This window comes from Lynx canadensis, chromosome D2, assembly GCF_007474595.2.
Source record: "Lynx canadensis isolate LIC74 chromosome D2, mLynCan4.pri.v2, whole genome shotgun sequence".
NCBI lineage: Eukaryota > Metazoa > Chordata > Mammalia > Carnivora > Felidae > Lynx > Lynx canadensis.
This window is the reverse complement of record NC_044313.2, coordinates 34382594-34402852: the sequence shown is the minus strand read 5'-3', so window position 1 is coordinate 34402852 and position 20259 is coordinate 34382594. Positions and strand designations below refer to the sequence as shown.

The following is a 20259-nucleotide window of genomic DNA, read 5'->3' as shown; positions in this document are numbered from 1 at the left end:
ATTTAACGAGGCTACTAGCAAAATGTTGAACAAAACCATGTAACTATGTCATGAGCTACAGTACATTAGTGGTTCTCAGAACCTGATCCCCAGGTGAGGACCTGAGAACTTGTTAGAAATGTGAATTCTTGGGTTCCACCTGCTGAATTGGGAACTCTGGGCACCAGACCCAGCAGTTTCTCCTTAAATAGGACTCTTAGGTGATTTTGATGCACAGTAAAATTTGAGTACCACATTATATGGACCTGCCCTTCATATTGACTTGTTTCCATTATTCAGAATTTTATGAGTATCTTAAGAGGTTTTTTTCAGCCAGTTACTAATTCCCTAATTGAACCTAACTCATGGTTTTGCTCAAAGTAATGAGCAAGTTTGTCAGATACCTTGCATATAGGGATAATAACGACCTTTGGATTTTTCTTCTCAATCAATCTACCCTTTAAAAGAAGAAAATGATACTACTACGATTCTTCATAAATCCATATAGACTCATAGTAATTACTTTCTCTTCAGGATGCTCAGAAATTGTTACTTAAAAGACAGTGACTGGTTCTTGAGATTAACATAAAACCTTACTACTCTGTGTTATACTAGCAAGAGATCCAGAGTCCAAGGAATTCAGGTAGTAGGGATCAGGAATTAGAGACCATGAACCACCAGAGATCCTGGGCAACGTGAGGCTTACATCAAAGAATTTAAGCAATAGGAGGTGAACATGAAATATAAGCATCAAAATGGTCTTTATTCTGAATTAGAGTTTCCTTTAATTGGGTTTGATCAGAAAACAGAGTGTTTATTTTTCCATCATCATTACTTTGTGAAAATATTGTATTTCCTAGGCCTCAGAGTGTTAGTCTGCTGGTAGAAACCACTGGACATCTCACTGAAGCTGGGGAAGTAGGAGGATGGAAATAATTTAGTTTCTGACATCATTCAACCATGTGCTTTTAGTTTTTGTTTGTTTTATTTTTCTGGTGGTGAAAGACTTCTCAGTGATCTTTGTGCTCACTTACTGTTTTAAACAATTTTTTCTAGTATTCCTTGTGACACACATATTTGTGAATTAAACTGGCTTGCACTAAAATTTCAATCTGTATCTGACTTTTTTCCCATGTAAAGTCAACTGATTTATAAGAAGATTCATTTATTTAAATGTTTAGTGAGAACCTATTACCCGTTATGTACTGGGAAATCCAGGATGAATGAAGCTTCAAAGATCTCAGTCTGGTTGGTTGGGAGGAGACAGACACGTAAATAACTACAATAGGACATAACAGTTTTTTTTTTTTTTAACGTTTATTTATTTTTGAGACAGAGAGAGACAGAGCATGAACAGGGGTGGGGCAGAGAGAGAGGGAGACACAGAATCTGAAACAGGCTCCAGGCTCTGAGCTGTCAGCACAGAGCCCTATGCGGGGCTCGAACTCATGGACCGTGAGATCATGACCTGAGCTGAAGTCAGATGCTTAACCGACCTAGCCACCCAGGCGCCCCAACAGTTATTTTTTAATAACAATTCTTCACATAAATATACATTGTAGTAGAGAGGGAGCAATTCTTCACTCCATGGGGTTGAGAAGATTGACGGTGATAGAGGTGAAATTTGAATTGGGTCTTAAAGGATGAGTAAGATTTCATCAAAAGCAGGGAAGGGCATTCTGAGCATAGGGAATGGCATAGACAAAAACACTGTGGTGAGAGAACACTTAGGGACTCTTCAAACAGTCTTGTGTGACTAGACTACAAGATGCATGATGAAAGCGTTAGAAGATATGGCTGAAAAAAGTTAGACTCCTGAATGCTTGGACTTTATTTAATAAGCAGTGGAGAGTTACGGAAGCTTTTTAATCAGGACTATGATATGATAAAATCTATCATAGAAAGTTAACTCTATGTCATGTGGAAATTGAACTGAAATGAGATAATGCAAGTAGGAAAACCTGGTAAAAGACTATAGAACTTTTTTGCATGACAGATAAAAAGAGCTTGACTTTGGGCAGTGGGGATGAAGAGAAAAGGGTAGACTCCAGACCTTCAGGAGGAGGAAATACATAAAATTGTTGAGTGGGTAAAGGTATAATTTGATATGATTAAGATGGTTAGAATCACACAGTGGAAGAGACCTAGAGAATGCATGTCATGATTTGGATATTGAGGACAGGTGTGAAAAGGGAGAGAAAGAGGAGAGAAAGAGAGAGGGAGAGGAGGAGAGGCAGAGAGAGAAGAGGAGAGATTTAACATCCAGGATAGATCGTTAGATTCAACATAGAATTTTTAGTTGTAGGCACCTTGCAGAATGCTATGTTCACAGCATTATTTGTTGATAAATAAACAAATTAACAAATCAAGAAGTCTCTATAATTTACATTTGTCTCTTAAAGTTCTGCCTTTGTTGTCAAAAAGTTAAGGCCAACTGATATGCTATACTTTAACTCAAGACCATTTAAGTTGTTGATACAGATGTAACTAATCATTTATAAAAGTTCTTAACATATTTTATGAGTATGTTTAACCCTTTAACTCTTATCTGTTCTGAGCTAAAGAGTTAAAGTTTCTTTAATATATTCTTACAGATGGGGCATCTGGGTAGCTCAGTTGGTTGTGTCTAACACTTGATTTTGGCTCAGGTCATTGATCCCACAGTTGGTGAGTTCAAGCCCCACATAGGGCTCTGCACTGACCATGTGGAGCCTGCTTGGGATTCTCTGTTCCCCCTCTCTCTCTACCCTTCTTTCTCTCTCTCTCTCTTTCTCTCCCTCTCCCACTCTCTCCCTCTCCCCTCTCCCTCCCTCTCTTTCTCTCCCTCCCTCCCTCCCTTTCAAAAATAAACATTAAAAAAAAGAAAATCTCTATGAAAACAATATATATTCTTATGGGGTTATTTTTACTACCCTTTTGGATTGTTTTCTTTTTTAACCCATACTAGGCAAAACTTGATAAAATGCCTGTTGGGTACCTGGGTGACTCTGTCACTTAAGTGTCCGACTTCGGCTCAGGTCATGATCTCACGGTTCGTGGGTTCGAGCTGTGTCCAGCTCTGTGCTGACAGCTCAGAGCCTGGAGCCTGCTTCAGATTCTGTGTCTCCCTTTCTCTCTGCCCTTCCCCTGCTCGTGCTCCGTCTCTCTCACAAATAAATAAACATTGAAAAAAATTTTTTTAAAGTCTGGGTTCAGGAATGCAGAATTATATGAACTTATGTAGAACTTTTTTTTTTTTTTAAGATTTTACTTTTTAAGTAATCTCTACACCCAACATGGGGCTTGAACCTATAACCCAAGATCAAGAGACACATGCTCCACTAGTGAACCAGCCAGGTGCCCCCTTACATAGAATTTTTTAAAAAATTCTTTCAAATCAGCCTTAAGATGGTCTGAATATATGTCAGAAAGTTGAGACCATGGTTCCAGTCCTGGCTCTTTTTGGGCAAGTGACTTTGAACAAACCGACAATCAAGAGGCCTCAATTTTTCCTATAAAATATAAGATTTGAAATTGATAATTTCCAAGATATATCCTAGTTTAAGATTGGGATGCAGAAAAATTTAAGGCAAAGCAATGTGGAGCTTTGGAGTAATACACTAATTAATTCCTTACCTACTGTGTGTTTGGTATTTAGGCAACACAACAATAAACAAAATAGAAAAGATTGTTACTGTCTTGGGATTTAACCCCAGGGGAGGCAATCATTAAATAATTGCACCTGGTAAATATGATTGTAAATTGTTAGATTTTTTGAAAGTATTTGGTACTGTGAGAAAGTATAAGAAGTAGACCTAATTTAGAGAAAAATTTATATAGGTTAAGAATATGAGGTAGGGTCTATGCATGAATGAAGTGGGTACTTTTGATTAACTTGACTATAACCCACAATGCTACTATAACTACCTGGCTGGAGAAGTCAGGAAGGCGTCCATTTGGAATTGCAAATGTAGCTGCCTCTGAAAGCTGCATAGAACCTTTGATCCTATAATAGACTTTGTATAACTTCAAGAGAAATTGCTTCTTGGTTGGAAGAGGATTTTCCACGCTTGGTATGAAGCAGATGTTCTAAATCTTATGTGTGCTTTTGTTTTGTACTTATTAAACACCTGTTATATATTGGGCCCCGACATAGGTTCCTTACAAATGCAAATGCATAGAGGAAAAGATCAAAATGTCCTCTTAAGTTTTTATAAAGGTATCTCTGAAATCTTTTACATCACTAACAAAATACAGAGTATTTTCAGAGCATCAGGCAATCAGAAAGAGTTGAAGTACCCCCCAAATAGATCTAGAATGTCCTTTTTCATACATTCTATAAAAATATCCAAATGAGGTTATCCATTCCTAAGAGTTTAACATCTTAAATCCATAGGTATTAGAAAAGCTCCAGATTGAAGAGTACTAGCCTCTGCTTCAATGGTGAGTTATTGAGGAACAGATGAATCTCTAGATATAAAGGCCTTGGTCTTTTTCAATTTGGATAAAGGCTTAGCCCACTTAAAAAAAAAAGATGAAGGCTCTTTATGGATTGTATGTGTCTTTGTGCACGCACACACGGCTTTGACCTCAAGGCCTCTTAATGCTAGTCTTGAAAAGAGATCTATACCTCCAAATGAAAGGATTCAGGGAAAATCGTGTGGATATATCCATAGAACAGTATTTTCGTATCTCTCTCTTTTTTTTAAGTTTATTTATTTTGAGAGACAGAGTGAGAGTGTGCAGAGGAGGGGCATAGAGAGAGGGAAAGAGAGAATCCCAAGCAGCTGTCAGTGTAGAGCCCAGTGCAGGGTTCTAACTCATGAACCCCTGAGATCATTACTTGAGCAAAAATCAAGAGTCGGACGCTTAACTGACTGAGTCACGCAGACGCCCCAGTGCGTCTTTTTAGTTTAGTTTTGTTGTTGTTGTTGCTGTTATTTTTGTTTGTTTGTTTTTGTCTGTTTTTGTTTTTGTTTTTGTTTGAGAGAGAACATGAACAAAGGAGGAGCAGAGAGCAGGGAACAGAGGATCCAAAGCAGGCTCTGCTCTGACAGCAGCAAGCCTGATGTGGGGCTTGTACTCACAAACTGTGAGATCACGACCTGAGCCAAAGTTGCTCAACAGACTGAGCACCCAGACGCCAGCCCAGTGTCTCTTTCTGGATGCTATTTTGCCTCTGTGAATTGGTCCTGGTTTTAATAGACATAAGGTATCAGATAAGACTACTTTGCCCATATTTAATTCCAGGAGCGATGATTAGATACTACTTTATATAGAAGTGAGGTGATGAATGTAGAGGGGCATTTGGTCCTAGAGGCTTATATCCCATTGCTGCCAACCACATGTAACAATATAAGTCTAAGACTCAAGAATTCTAATAAGACCCTCGACTCCCAGGCATGAGTTCTTCATGATCAGAAAAACCACTAGATGGTGCTCTTAGTCATTCCTTCTAATGACACAACTGGTGCACTTCAAATACTTTCTTTGCCTAGCCAAAATTTGAGTTCTACCTAGCTACTTTAAATCTTCAGCTCTAGCAAGAAACAGAATTATAAGGAATCTCTTCAATATGCAGACTATTTTCAGTCATTTTATTTAGTTACAAAATTATTCCATTTTATATGCCCCTGCTTTGCCATCCACAGGCAGTCTTCAGACTAGCCTCACCTCCTCACCCTCTCTTTCAATCATTTGTCAATTATTTTGGTCTTTTTGCTCTTATGACTCTTTCTTTCCCTTCCCCCCCCCACCCCCTGACGATTCTACATGTCCTGTGTAGATGTTGTCCAAATAATGCACATTCCCTACCCCACAGTAAAAATAGCCGTCTGCCTAGGACAAGATTGTTTAAGGACTTATTTCCTCTGTATTTAATTTCAGGGAAGGTTTTATACTTTCATGCCAGGATATATACTTACAGTCTGACATCCTAGCAGTCTTTGTACTCCCATACCAAACCCTGCACGTCTTTATTTAGATCCTGAAGGCAAATTGCTTTGTTATATGTACAAATAACTTGTGTTTTTATCTACAAATATTCTTTAGTATCTTAAAACTTAAGAGATGGATAATTTGGAAGACATTTTTTGGTCATTATAATCACAGTTTACATAGTATGTATTATTTTTTGCTTTTAGTTTTCTTCTAAATTAATTCAGACTTGTCCTCTTCCTGGTTAGGTTGATATAGCAGAGGTTTACTCTGTTATTTTAAATGACCTTCCCAGTAAGATCAGACATCTCCCTTTCTAGTCTTTCTTTTAGGGTATTTTAAAACTTTGGATCATTTATTATTATGAAGTTCCATATTCTAGCGTAAAATAAGAGGAAATGAGTATATCATGAAGTTATTTTGCTTTCAAAAAATAAATGGTCAAATTGGACATTTAAGAGAAAAAAAAACCCAGGGGTGCCTGTGTGGCTTAGTACTTAGGTGTCTGACTCTTGATTTCAGCTCAGGTTATGATCTCCCAGCTTATGGGATTGAGCTCTGTGTAGGGCTCTGTGCTGATAAGGCAGAGCCTGGTTAGGATTCTCTCTCCCTCTCTCTTTGCCCCTCCCATCTCTGTGCTGTTCCACATGTGTGTGCGCTCTTTCTCTCTCAAAATAGATAAATGTTTAAAAAAAGAGGGGAAAACCCCCCAAAGTTTTATACTAGCTTTATTTAAGGAAAAAAAAAAAAGATTAGGGCTCCTGGGTGGCCTAGTCAGTTAAGTTAACTAGTCAGTTAACTTTGGCTCAAGTCATTATCTCATGGTTCATGAATTAGAGCCTCTCGTCGGGCTCTCTGCTGTCAGCACAGAGTCCATTTAGGATTCTCTGTCTTCCTCTCTACCCCTTCCCCCCTCTCAAAAATAAATAGTAAACATTAAAAAAAATACTTTAGGGGCGCCTCGCTGGCTCAGTCAGTGGAGCATGAGAGTCTTGGTCTTGGGGATGTAAGTTCAAGCCCCACCCACGTTGGGTGAATGTATTACTTAAAAACAAAATCTTTTGGGGCGCCTGGGTGGCGCAGTCGGTTAAGCGTCCGACTTCAGCCAGGTCACGATCTCGCGGTCCGTGAGTTCGAGCCCCGCGTCGGGCTCTGGGCTGATGGCTCAGAGCCTGGAGCCTGTTTCCGATTCTGTGTCTCCCTCTCTCTCTGCCCCTCCCCCGTTCATGCTCTGTCTCTCTCTGTCCCAAAAATAAATAAACGTTGAGAAAAACAAAATCTTTTGGGGCACCTGGGTGGCTCAGTCAGTTAAGCCTCAGACTCTTGATCTCAGCCCAGGTCATAGTCTCACGGTTGTGGAAGTGAGCCCCATGTCAGGATTCATGCTGACTGTGGAGCCTGCTTGAGATTCTCTCACTCTTTCTGCTGCCTTTTTCTGACCCCCCTAAAAAAACAAAAACAAAAAACAAAACTTTAGAAAGCCCAGAAACTTTTTTTTTTCCTGGAAACTATTTTTAAATTTTATTGGAAGACCAGGATCAATGCGTGTTTGTTTGTTTGTTGGTTGGTTTTTAATTCATTTTGAAAGAGAGAAAGATAGCACAAGCAGAGGAGGGGCAGAGACAAAGGGAGAGAAAGAGAATCCCAAGCAGGCTCCCTGCTGTCAGCACAGAGCCTGATGCAAGGCTTGAACTCATGAACCATGAGCTCATGACCTGAACTAAAATTGAGTCTGATGCTTAACCGGACTGAACCATCCAGGCACCCCCAATTCGTGTTTTTTAAAAATACCCCTCATGGCATGGCTAAGTGACACAGACACAGATATCATAATAGGAAAGTAGGATTATTAAATAGAAATAGTGAAAAGAGGGGCACCTGGGTGGCGCAGTCGGTTGAACGTCCGACTTTAGCTCAGGTCACGATCTTGCGGTCCGCGAGTTCGAGCCCCGCGTCGGGCTCTGGGCTGATGGCTCAGAGCCTGGAGCCTGTTTCCGATTCTGTGTCTCCCTCTCTCTCTGCCCCTCCCCTGTTCATGCTCTGTCTCTCTCTGTCCCAAAAATAAATAAATGTTGAAAAAAAAAATTTAAAAAAGAAATAGTGAAAAGATGACTGGAGGGAAAACCTAGAAACCCCAAAATATGACAAATCATATACAAAATGAGGATCTGGATGAGCCAAGAAGGAATCTGAAGATAATACTTAAAGGGATTCCAAAAATTAATATTCAATGCTTTAAAACGTCAGAGGTTGAAATCTATCTCTAAAATTATTGGGACCATTGGGGCACCTGGGTGGCTCAGTCAGTTAAGTGTCCAACTTCAGGTCATAAATTCGCCTTTGTGAGTTCAAGCCCCATGTCGGGCTCTGTGCTGACAGCTCAGAGCCTGGAGCCTGCTTTGGATTCTGTGTTTCCCTCCCTCTCTGCTCTTCCCTTGCTCACGTTCTGTCTCTCTCTCTCTCTCAAAAATAAATAAACATTTTTTAAAATTAAAAAAAATAAAATTATTAGGACCAATAGGCAATATTAATAGAAATGAATTTTTTTTTTTTTTTTTTTGCTGCAAAAAGGTGATTTTAGTAAAGCACAGGGACAGGACCCATGGGCAGGAAGAGCTGCACTGCAAGTGTCGGGGGATGACCGTTTTATGGAGTCGGCAGAGAAATGAATTATTTTTATTTTCATTCATTCATTCAACACATTTACTGGATATTTCCGATACACCAGACATGGATTATATAAAAGTAAAAGAAATGATCCCTGCGTCTCACAAGTTTGTTTAGTGGAAGAACTCAACAATTTAGTTTTAATTAGTAAAAACAATACCCCTAATGTTTTTGAGCCATCCTCAATTATTTTGAAATAAATGTAGTATATAAACACAGAATGTTTTAGCTCTACAGTCCATTAGCCATATGTGGCTATTAAATTAACTAAAAATTCAGTTAAGTGCAGATACATAACATTTCCATTATTGAATAACATTCTATTGGACAGCGCCATTCATGAGCTAAACAACAAGCTACATAATATATCAATTACCAAGACTGGATAGCATCCCTTTAGAATGTATTTGTTCATTTGTTCAGTTTTCCTTCATTCATTTAAGAAACTTCTATTGACTACTCATTACATGTCAGGCATCGTGCTAGGTGATAGGGATGTGGAAATGAAAATATATTCTCTACCCTAGGGAGTTCCTGGTCAGGTGGGAAGACCCAGACAGATAAACAATTATAAGATAGCAAAATAGGTGGTGTAGAGAGGCTAACCCAGCCTGTGGGGTAATGAAGATGATTGAATGGAAGGATAAGTAAGAGTTATCTGATGGAAAAGAAGAGGAGAAAGGCAAACAATTAAAAGATAGCAAAATGGGTGGTGTGGTTAGCCTGTGCACAGGAAGTTGCAGTGAGAACAAGGAGAGACTCACCCAGCTTGTAGGATAATGGAAGTTTTTCACTGAAGGGGATGATTGAATGGAAGGATAAGTAAGAGTTATCTGATGGAAAAGAAGGGGAGAAAGGCTGCTCCAGGCAGAAGGATAACAGAAACTATGGAAAGGGACTGTGGCATATGCAAAGAAGTGCAGGTAGTTTGGTATAGAAAGAGTTTAAGGTGCTCCTAGGGAAGTGGTAAGAGATGAGGCTAAAGAGATAGGCACAGGCCAGATTATAAAGGACCTTTTTTGTCTTGCTTTATTGTGAAGGTGATGGGGAACGATTGAAAAAATGTTAAACTATGAAGTGGCACCAATCACATTTATATCTTACATAAATCACACAGGGAGTAGTGGATGGAAGAGTGGCACAGAAGAAGCAGAGAGATCGGAAAGGAGTGTGTGTTAACATCCAAGCAAGAAGATAGCTTGGACTAAGGTAGAGTCAGATTCAGACTCAAGATGTTTCAGAAGGTAGAGACAACAGGACTGAGTGAATTTGAGTTTTAAAGAAGAAAAAAATATGAAGCCATTGAACAAACTGAATAGCATATAATTACAAATGGTCCTCGGTACCAGATGTCTATCAGATTGCTAAGTTGTCTTCTATCCCTAGAAAATATTTGAGAAGAAGCCTGAGAGCTATAAATTAGTAAGTGGCACTTCCATATTAGTTAGGTTCTTGTGAGAGATAGGATAAAAGATAGAGGCTATTTAATCAGATTCTGGATCAATGGATTGAATGCTAGGAGATCTGAATTAGCTATGTAATCCTGGGAATGTCACGACATGTTTAATTTTTTAATCTATGAAATGAAGTACTGAGTGGCTTTTAAAAGCCTTCAGAAGACTAGTGAAAGTATTTCAAAGGGAGTTTCTCTTCTAGCTGCAAGATTTTATGATCCATCATCTGCATGTCCTATTTACTAAAATAAGTTATTGTGATGATCAAAGTAGGTAGTGTGTGAGAAAGCGGTTTGTAAACTGTGAGGTGCTATTTAAATGTATGGTACTATTATAATTTTGACACTAAGCTCTTTGGTTTGATGCCAAGTAATGGGGCTTAAACTACAGTGCCTTAAAATAGGAACTTCTGAAAGAGAAGAAAATGACAGATTATTTTCAGTCCAGAAAAATTCTGGTAGATTAAGATATTAATCTTAATCTGGGAGAGAAATCTGGGAGAATTAGATAATAATTGAAATTGAGCTTATTTTTATGCCTGATATATAAAGTAAGTCTCCTTGTGTTAAAGGAAGTATTTATTTTCTGTATATGGGTATGCATACGTGGAAATGGTAGAAGCTGAGCTAACATTTACAGCCTTGGTGGGAAACCATTAGGGATTCATAGTGAACTGTTACTTGGAAACAGTAGCCTGAGATTGTGGTCAAAACAGCCAACAATATACTGGGTGGTCTTAAGAAAACTACTTTTTACTTTTTAAATTAAAAAGTACTTTTGGGGCACCTGGGTGGCTCAGTCAATTAAGTGTCTGACTCTTGATTTTGGCTCAGGTCATGGTCTCACAGTTCTTCAGATCAAGCCCCACGCTGTCCGTGCAGAGCCTGCTTAGAATTCTCTCCTCTCTCTCTCTCTTTGCCTCTCTCCTGACTCACACACACACTCTCTCTCAAAATAAGTAAACATTAAAAAAATACTTTACTTTTAATAGGTTATTATAATTTTGCTTATTATTTTTCAATTAAGACCTGATGGTACTAGAGAAAGACAACTCAATTACTGGGGACATGGTTGGGGGTGATGGGGTTGCTACAGTATGAAAGTATGCTACTCTTCGCTGTACGAAAAGGCAATGATGTGAATGAATTACACTAAATATTGAGAAGTGTGGCTGGATTTGCTCAGTAAATCGTAGTTTTCTGGAAATAGGGGGCCTGAGAAAAGTGAGTCACCTATCTATCTAATGAGTCACCTATCTAATGGCCGTAACTACATATGTAGTTAAGTACATAGAGAGAACCAAGAAGTAAAGGGAAAAAATGATACACCTCTGAGTAGCAAAAAGGTTACTCTTACTAGAAAAGTACATATACTCAAAGGCATATATAAAACCTATTTACCTTACTTGTGGGAGAGGCCCCTGCTCAGGCTGTATTTGCTCTTTAGACACAATTCTAGTAGTTGATTAGCTGACTGGCCAGTTTAAGACTATAAAAGGTAGCATATTAATAAGATGAGTGAGAGAGCAGGGAGTAAGAATTGATGTTAAAACTGCAAGAGAGAAGGCAGAAAAATTATAAAGGCTAGATACAAGTACTCAAACAGCACAGCATTCTGAGCTATTTAAATAAATAGATAGATAGATAGATAGATAAATAAATAAATAAATAAATAAATAAATAAATAAATAAAGGACCTTAATACTGCAGCAGCCCTGGGAATGTATTGTACTGTACAGAAACAAAAAATGTTCTTAACAGTAATCCAGAGAATTAAGAAACGTTTGAATAATATTTAGAATACTCAAAAAAAAGTTTAAAACCAAAGGAAGTATTATGTTACAGTTTAAAATTCCATCAAAAAATACTTAAGATTAAAAAGTTTTAATGCTTACGGGAACCCTCTTGCACTGTTGGTGGGAATGCAAATTGGTGCAGCCACTCTGGAAAGCAGTGGGGAGGTTCCTCAGAAAATTAAAAATAGACCTACCCTATGACCCAGCAATAGCACTGCTAGGAATTTACCCAAGGGATACAGGAGTACAGATGCATAGGGGCACTTGTACCCCAATGTTTATAGCAGCACTCTCAACAATAGCCAAATTATGGAAAGAGCCTAAATGTCCATCAACTGATGAATGGATAAAGAAATTGTGGTTTATATACACAATGGAGTACTACAGGGCAATGAGAAAGAACGAAATATGGCCCTTTGTAGCAACGTGGATGGAACTAGAGAGTGTGATGCTTATTAGCCATACAGAGAAAGACAGATACCATATGTTTTCACTCTTATGTGGATCCTGAGAAACTTAACAGAAACCCATGGAGGAGGGGAAGGAAAAAAAAAAGAGGTTAGAGTGGGAGAGAGCCAAAGCATAAGAGACTCTTAAAAACTGAGAACAAACTGAGGGTTGATGGGGGGTGGGAGGGAGGGGAGGGTGGGTGATGGGTATTGAGGAGGGCACCTTTTGGGATGAGCACTGGGTGTTGTATGGAAACCAATTTGACAATAAATTTCATATATTGGAAAAAAAATAAAAAATAAAAAGTTTTAATGCTTAAAGCAAAATTAACACTATCTTTAAACAAGAGCAGCAACAAAAACTTATTTTGACATTTTCATTCCCTAAAAATGCCAGATAAATTAAGCTATGCTAAGCTTTCATGTATTTAAATTCAAATACATGATTCTGAGCCTTTCTAAACTATATTTCACATATAATGCACTGAACTTAGAATTATTTTTGTTATTCCAAGAACTATATATATAGGTTGAAAATTTAAATGGCTTCTAAAATACTGACTTACATAAATTCATAAATGAAAAGTCTGTAATGTTTTTTAAGAAAACTCGGATATTAATGAGGAGAGAGAATGCTTGCTGGCATTCTTTTATCAGAGAAGCTTTCATGTAAAGTGAGGTCTTTTTTGTGAGATAAAAGTCTTTTGTCTTCAAAATAACTAATACTGGAATTGTCTTCAATGTAACTAAACAAGCTATGTTACTAGTATTAAAAATTTTCAAGTAAAAAAATTGTTGAAAAAAAATTTTGAAGTATTTTTAAGTTTTAGAGTATTTTTTAGTTTTTAAAGAGATGAGATTCCTTCTATGGAAAAAAATTATTAGACATGAATAGACATTCCTGCATCATCATCATTTTGCTACTTAGAACACTTTACCTGTTGTCTGCATATAAAGCTGACTTTTTATGTGTCTGCCCATTATTGCTTTTAGCTAGAGGTAGGATTTTTATAAGCATGTTCTGTAACAAAGGAGAATTTTTGAAATATGTTGACAGCCATGGAATTGGTATAGTTTCAAAATGCTTCTATAATCATTCACCTAAGGCTAAATAGAGTCAGAAAAATTTTCTTGATTGAAGTATATTACTACTCTTGAACTTTTTCTGGGATAACCATTCTATATTTATTGTAATTAAGGATTACAGTGATTAAATGGTAGATTAGAAGTTTAAAATTATTAAAATATTTGTGGTAATGGGTGTGGAGAGCATTCTTAGTAGTGGAAATTGAAGGCCATAAATAGTCTTCATTTGAAATGATTATGTGTAAATATTATAATACATTTGTAATGAGTAGACATTAATTTAGTGGCTAAATCCTTGTATATTTCACAATCTTGTTTTTATTCTTTTTTTTTAAATAGTGTTTGCCAGCTCTGAGCCCGTGCCAGGATTCCAGGGGGATACCCTGCAGCTAGCATTCATTGACCTCAGACAAGTAAGATGTAATAATGTAGTTCTCACTTATTGCCATCAACTGTTGCCTTTTTTTTTTTCTAATGCTACAGGAATGCTTGCTCTTTTGCCTTGAAACAACCTTTCTTTGAAAAATGGCTTCTTTGATAACTATGAGTTTGGCCCTTCTCTCTGAACTTCTATTTCTATTTGGTGTCTCAACCTCATGGAACATTCTCATTGGTGAATATCTAACTTGGTCATTACCTTCTAAGCACATGACTAAATAACTTTATACTTTGGTGTAATGACACTTGAAATTTGAGTTCTTTTTTTTTTTTAATGTTTATATATTTATTTTGAGAGAGGGAAAGTGCATGTGTGTGAAGCAGGGAAGATGTAGAGGGAGGGGGAGAAAGAGAATCCCAAGCAGGCTCCACACAGCATGATCTTGATCACAGCCTGAGCTGCTGTCGAGTCAGATGCTCAACTGACTGAGCCACCCAGGCACCCCTGAAGTTTGAGTTATTTCTTAATGATTTCATGGTCCTATATGAAAATTGGTGATATAATTAGTGTCAGGACCCAAGTCAAATGTAAATTATTACAATGTAGAAAGGAGCCCCTTGCTTAATATTTTGCCAGTGATAAAGAATGCTTTTTTTAAATGTTTATTTATTTTGAGAAAGAGAGAGCACACACACGTGCACATGCACAAACAGAGAGAGAGGAAAAGAGAGAATCCCAAGCAGGCTCCAAGCTGTCAGTGCAGAACCAGACGTGGGGCTCGATCTCCTGAACCCATGAGATCATGACCTGAGCCGAAATCAAGAGTCAGATGCTCAACTGACTGAACCACCCAGGTGCCCCAAGAATGTTTTTTTCAGTAAATTATCTGTATGCCTCCAGAAAAAAGGATAAAACTACTTTTAAAAAGGTAATTATACATTAACATAATTCTTTTCTGGTCATGTAACTCTGAGTAAGAAATATGATAATTTTTCAAAGTTTATTTAGAGAGAGAGAGAGAGAGAGCAGGGGTGGGGCAGAGAGGGAGGGAGAGAGAATCCCAAGCAGGCTGTGCACCATCAGCATGGAGCCCAATGTGGGGCTCAAACTCCCAAACTGTGAGATCGTGACCTGAACCGAAATCAAGAGTCAGATGCTTAAACCACCGAGCCACCCAGGTGCCCCAATATAATATCTCCTAATCATTTTTAATCTCTTCTAATCATTTTACTACTCTTTGACATTTCTACACTTGTCATTTTATTTAGTTCCTATTACCCTTTATCCATTTCTCCCATATTTTTTCTTATTATTTCTTTCTTCCTCTTTCCCCCCTCCTCCTTTTTTTTTTTTTCTTAATCTTAAGCTTAAGGAGTTTAATAGAGCTGAGAGGCACAGGACTATGGAGGGGAGGTGGATCCAAGGTAGAGGGCTCAGGGATACAAAATTGACAACAGGAGTGACTGCTGCCCTTGACAAGAAGAACCAAATGGAGATGGAATTAAAACAAAGCCACTGTGGAGGTACCTAGCTGGCTTAGCTGGTAGAGCATGTGGTTATTGATCCAGGGGTTGTGAGTTCAAGCTCCACACTGGGTGTAGCGATCACTTAAAAATAAAATCTTAAAAAACAACAACAACACTGTGATTATTAGTTTATTAATGGTCCAAGCCCCTTTGGGGATGGAGATGACTGAAGATGGGGCCCCACCATTGATATAAATAGACTCTACCAACAGTGATGTTTAGAGCAGGACCAATTTGAGCAGTTAAGGAATTGTGATTTCAGTAAATGTTTAAGAATAGAGGTGTTTTTGCTTTAATTCCAAACCAGTGTTCTATAAACATGTATTACTATGTACTGATTATTTGGAGAGAGGTGATGTGGTTGAAATAGACACAAAAATAATATAAGAGAGAGTTTAGTTCTTGTGGAGCTTAAAACTCTTTTAGAGAAACAAAACACCCACAAACTGCTTAGGAATACTTACAGGACAGTGAGTCATGTGGATATAAATGGTGTATCTTCAAGATAGGTTTTGAAGGAAACTGAAAAAATTATTCCTGTCTCCCAATTTTATCTGTAAAGCACTGAACATATATGTTAATATTTATTTCTGTCTGCAGTCAATGCTCATGTGTTATGCCACACCAGGAACAATGTTATGGATGACCTAGATCTGTAAATGATTAGCCTTACTAAGTTGGAGAAGATAGTAGAAAATGAAGAAGGTAGACTCTGAACTTTTATTCTGGTTTACTAGAAGGTATTCTTTCTGTTTAAGGTAGGTCTATTTCTTTTAGGAATTCTCTCTGTCGCAGTCTTACTTACTGCCCTGAATAAGATGATCTAATACAAAAAATGGAATCCTTTAGCAAGCTGGAAATAGGCTTGGTTGTATGTTCATTTCTCAGTTAGGTTACAGCCATGTACTGGGGTTAAGTTTCCCTGTTACAAGGACATGAATATGTTCTCCAAGCTAACGAGTATGTAATTTGAGGATATCTCCCATTATATACGAATAATCTGTTCCCAGAAAATTTGAAATTTATTATGTGATACTTTCTCAGTTTTGTATGAATTTGTATGGTGTTAACTAGTTGGTAATCTCATTGAAGAGTTGTGAATAGGACCACATAGTTTTTGAAACTGTGTGTAAAAATTCTGTTCTTTGATTTGTTCAGATAGGTGGTTGGCTCAGTGCGGATTAAAACTCTGATCCCAGGTACTTTCTTCCTTCAAAGACACCAAAGAAGGCCTTTTTACAACCCTATGTAAAGCATTCCCTCATGGAATTATTATTAAGGCATACTTAGAAATATTAATAAAAATCTCAAGTCTTTTGGGTTGAATTTACTTCTCATGTAGGTGCACTTACAGACATTAAGTCCTGGTTGACTCTTCCTCATTAGTGTAACTTTTTAAGAAAATTTTAAGTGAATAAAAATATATCGGAAATATTTAGAATTCTGAAATCTATTATGACACATGTAAAGCTGTTAAAGATTTATATAGAAATAACTCTTTAATATTAAACACAGTTTTGGTGTGCCTGGGTGGCTCCGTCAGTTAAGCGTCCGACTCTTGATTTCAGCTCAGGTCATGATCTCACGGTTCGTGAGTTCTGCACTCTGCACTGACAGTGCGGAGCCTGCTTGGGATTCCCTCTCTCCCTTTCTCTCTGCCCCTCCACTTGTTCTCTCTCTCTCTCTCTTTCTCTCTCTCTCTCTCAATAAATAAATATTTTAAAAAAACACTAAAAAACCACAGTTTTAAAGTATGATATTTAGAGGCACCTGGGTGGCTCTTTCAGTTAAGCATCTGACTCTTGATTTCAGCTCAGGTCATGATCCCCTGGCTTGTGGGATCAAGCCTCACTTCTGACTCTGCGCTGGCAGCGTGGAGCCTGCTTGGGGTTCTCTCCCTCTCTGCCCCTTCCCCCCTCTCTCTCTCAAAATAAATAAATAAACTTTAAAAAAGTATGATACTTAGTATGCAGTGGAAGTTACTAGTGGATAAATTTTAATGAGCTCATTTTTAATGTATTATCCTAGTTTTTAAAAGGAGGCTAAAATAATTTTCTGTGATTATTAATGTTAAAAATTAATCATGGTTTATTTTTGTACTTTTGTATCCTGAAACAAGATGCTATTAATTTTTGTCTTTAGCTGCCGGACCACTGAGACATACTTGAATTTTACGGTATTAGAAGCTTGGATTTAATAACTTGACAAAGATAGTTATTTTTCATATACATTTGTTTTTCAAATTAATCTGTAAACAGTTAAGTGGTGAAATGCCAAGTATAGGAATTGACTGAAAATAAAATTAGTCTTTGATGTTTCATATGAGGTGATAGAAGTTTTTGTATCCGATGTCAGTGTTATTTAAATAAAGATGTCTTAAAGTTTCAATGTTTTAATGTTCCTGACTTCATAAAGACATTTCATGGAATATTATTTTAATACCTTTTATATGAAGTACTATATTACCAAACATAAAGAGGGTGCTAACACTTTTATTTACATTTCAGTTGGGTTTCTGCACCTTTCCTTCTTTTTTTCTAGTCTGTGATCCATTTCTGTCTTAATAGGGTGGCTGACAGTTCTTTTCAAGTATACTTAGAAAGGCAAAAGAGCCCTTTTCATAGTACTTATAAGGGGTCATGCTTCTGTTTTTTAGTTTGAATTTGATACTGCTTCATGAATTGCTGGGTATGAAAGATTAGGAAGTAGGTCCAGTGGTCAAATTTTACCTGCCCACCCGGACTTTGCCCTGAGGTCAAACTCCTGATATTTGCTGTTCTGAATAGAGGAGTTGATGACAAGTATGAGCTGATACAAGAGGAAAGTTAGAACCATATCAAAGCTGAAGGCAGGAGAATTGGGACTCAATGAGAGACTGTAGCTAAAAGATGGATCATCAGAATTGCCCTCTTTTAAAGAAAAGGAAATAGCTGACCTGTGAGTGAAAAGACTTTATCATCCTGCCAATCACATGCTTGCTAATGGAAGCCAGTTATCTCAACAACATCTTAAGGTCTTCTACCCCATAGACGATGCAGAGGACTAGTGGTACTGGGACTGCATTATATGAAGGTACTGTCTCAGTCAATTTTAGATGTGCTGTTTTAATGTAATATGTATGTGTAAACTTTTTTTGTAAGTAAATCCTATCATCCTCCTACCCCCAGTTCTGAAATTAATTCACTGAACGAAGAACTTTGGAAACTTACACGTGTCTATTTTCTATAAAGACCGTCTATTTTGTTAAATAATCTTTCAAATGGATTTCAAATGAGTTGTAAAATTTTTTGACAATGTATGAAAGCCTTAAAGAATTCCAGCTTTTTTTATTATGATACTCTCTATATGGTATACAGAATTCAGTGATCATTTTTTATAACTAATTTTTTTAAGTAATCCAACATGTGGCTTGAACTCACAACCCCAAGATCAAGAGTTGTGTACTTCTCCAACTGAGCCAGCCAGGTACCCCTATAACTCATTCTTAATACACAGAAATATTTCACTAAATATCATTAGAAAAGGAAGTGTCCCATGTAAGTGAATTTTTCAGGTAACCAAAGATTAGTTTTTAATCACCAAAACTTTTAAAATGTAGCCGATTTTGTGGGAAACTTCAAAATCTAAATCTCATCTTTATAGCTTCTTACTGAACATAACTCTCACAGTAGACTGAGCATCCATGGCTTACTAATCCTAATACTAAAGCCTCTTTACCTGATCCTGTTTCACTTTGTGATAAATTAGACTGTAAGATATCATTGCTGCATTCAACAAATGTCTTGGTAAACTTTTAGACAATATTAAGAAGTTTAGATAGGTTGGATGATAATGCAATTAGGTGGATTTGAAGCTAATAAAACGATCTCTTGGGACACCTGGCTGGCTCAGTCAGTAGAGCATGTGACTTGTGATCTCAGGGTTATGAGTTCAAGCCCCACATTGGGGATAGGGCCTACTTAAAAAAATAATAATAAATAAATAAAAATAAAACGGTCTTTTGCCTAAAGAAGTTGGCTTTGGATCATTACTACCCTTGAGCAGTATTTATTTCTCAAAGTGTCTTTCCAGGGAACACTGATTTCTCAAGATGAGAAAAAATTTCTTTAAAGTCATTTCCAGGTCAGCTAAGTTGCAGAAACATTTCATACTCTAATTCCCTCTCAAACACTTACCATGTGCGTTAGAATTGTAAGGACTGAGAAATTCTGTGGTAACCCGGCATTTCCCAAACTCATCACAGAACGTCTCCCTTACTCAGTTTTGGTTGTATTACATGAAACATACTTTGGGAAATGCTTCTTTAAGCACCCTCTAGATGTCTATCTTTGACGGTTTGGAATCAATATATTTTTAAAATAATAACCCAGATAATAAATACATAGAAGAAATACAAATTATATGTATAGATGACACAAAGCTCCGAGTTACCTAAGATGATAGAAGACAGAATCAAAGTGTTCTTAGTAGGCTTGAGTGATAAGTGAAAGCGAACAAAGTTAAATTTAGCAAGGAAAATATTAAATACTGTTTTTTACTTTTTTTTTTTTTTTTAGAGTAATCTCTACACCCAGCATGGGGCTCAAATTCATGATTCTGGGATCAAGAGTCGCTTGCTCTTCTGGGGCGCCTGGGTGGCTCAGTCGGTTAAGTGTCCGACTCTTGATTTGGACTCAGGTCATGATTTCATGGCTGGTGAGTTCAAGCCCTGTGTTTGGCTCTGCACTGATAGCACAGAGCCTGCTTGGGATTCTTTCTCTTTCTTTCTCTCTGCCCCTCTCCCACTCATGCTTGCTTGCTCGCTCTCTCTCTCAAAATAAATAAATATTTAAAAAAACCAGTTACATGCTCTATTGACTGAGCCAACCAGGTGCCCCCTGTATTTAATATTTTTAAATTAAATTTTTAAAAATGCAAGATGTAGAGGCGTCTGAGTGGCTCAGTCAGTTGAGCAGCCGACTTCGGCTCAGGTCACGATCTCACAGTCTGTGAGTTCAAGCCCTGCGTC

General features: G+C 37.5%; 1 protein-coding gene across 9 annotated transcripts in view; it reads left to right on the top strand.

Moving 5' to 3' along the window:
* EXOC6 (exocyst complex component 6) overlaps positions 1-20259 on the top strand; it is a 230353-nt gene that overhangs the window by 177808 nt on the left and 32286 nt on the right. For all 9 annotated transcript variants that reach the window (XM_030334687.1, XM_030334688.2, XM_030334693.1 and 6 more), the window contains one exon: positions 13686-13759. In XM_030334687.1, coding sequence (XP_030190547.1) covers positions 13686-13759 — 74 coding nt within the window. The remainder of the gene's footprint in view (positions 1-13685; positions 13760-20259) is intronic.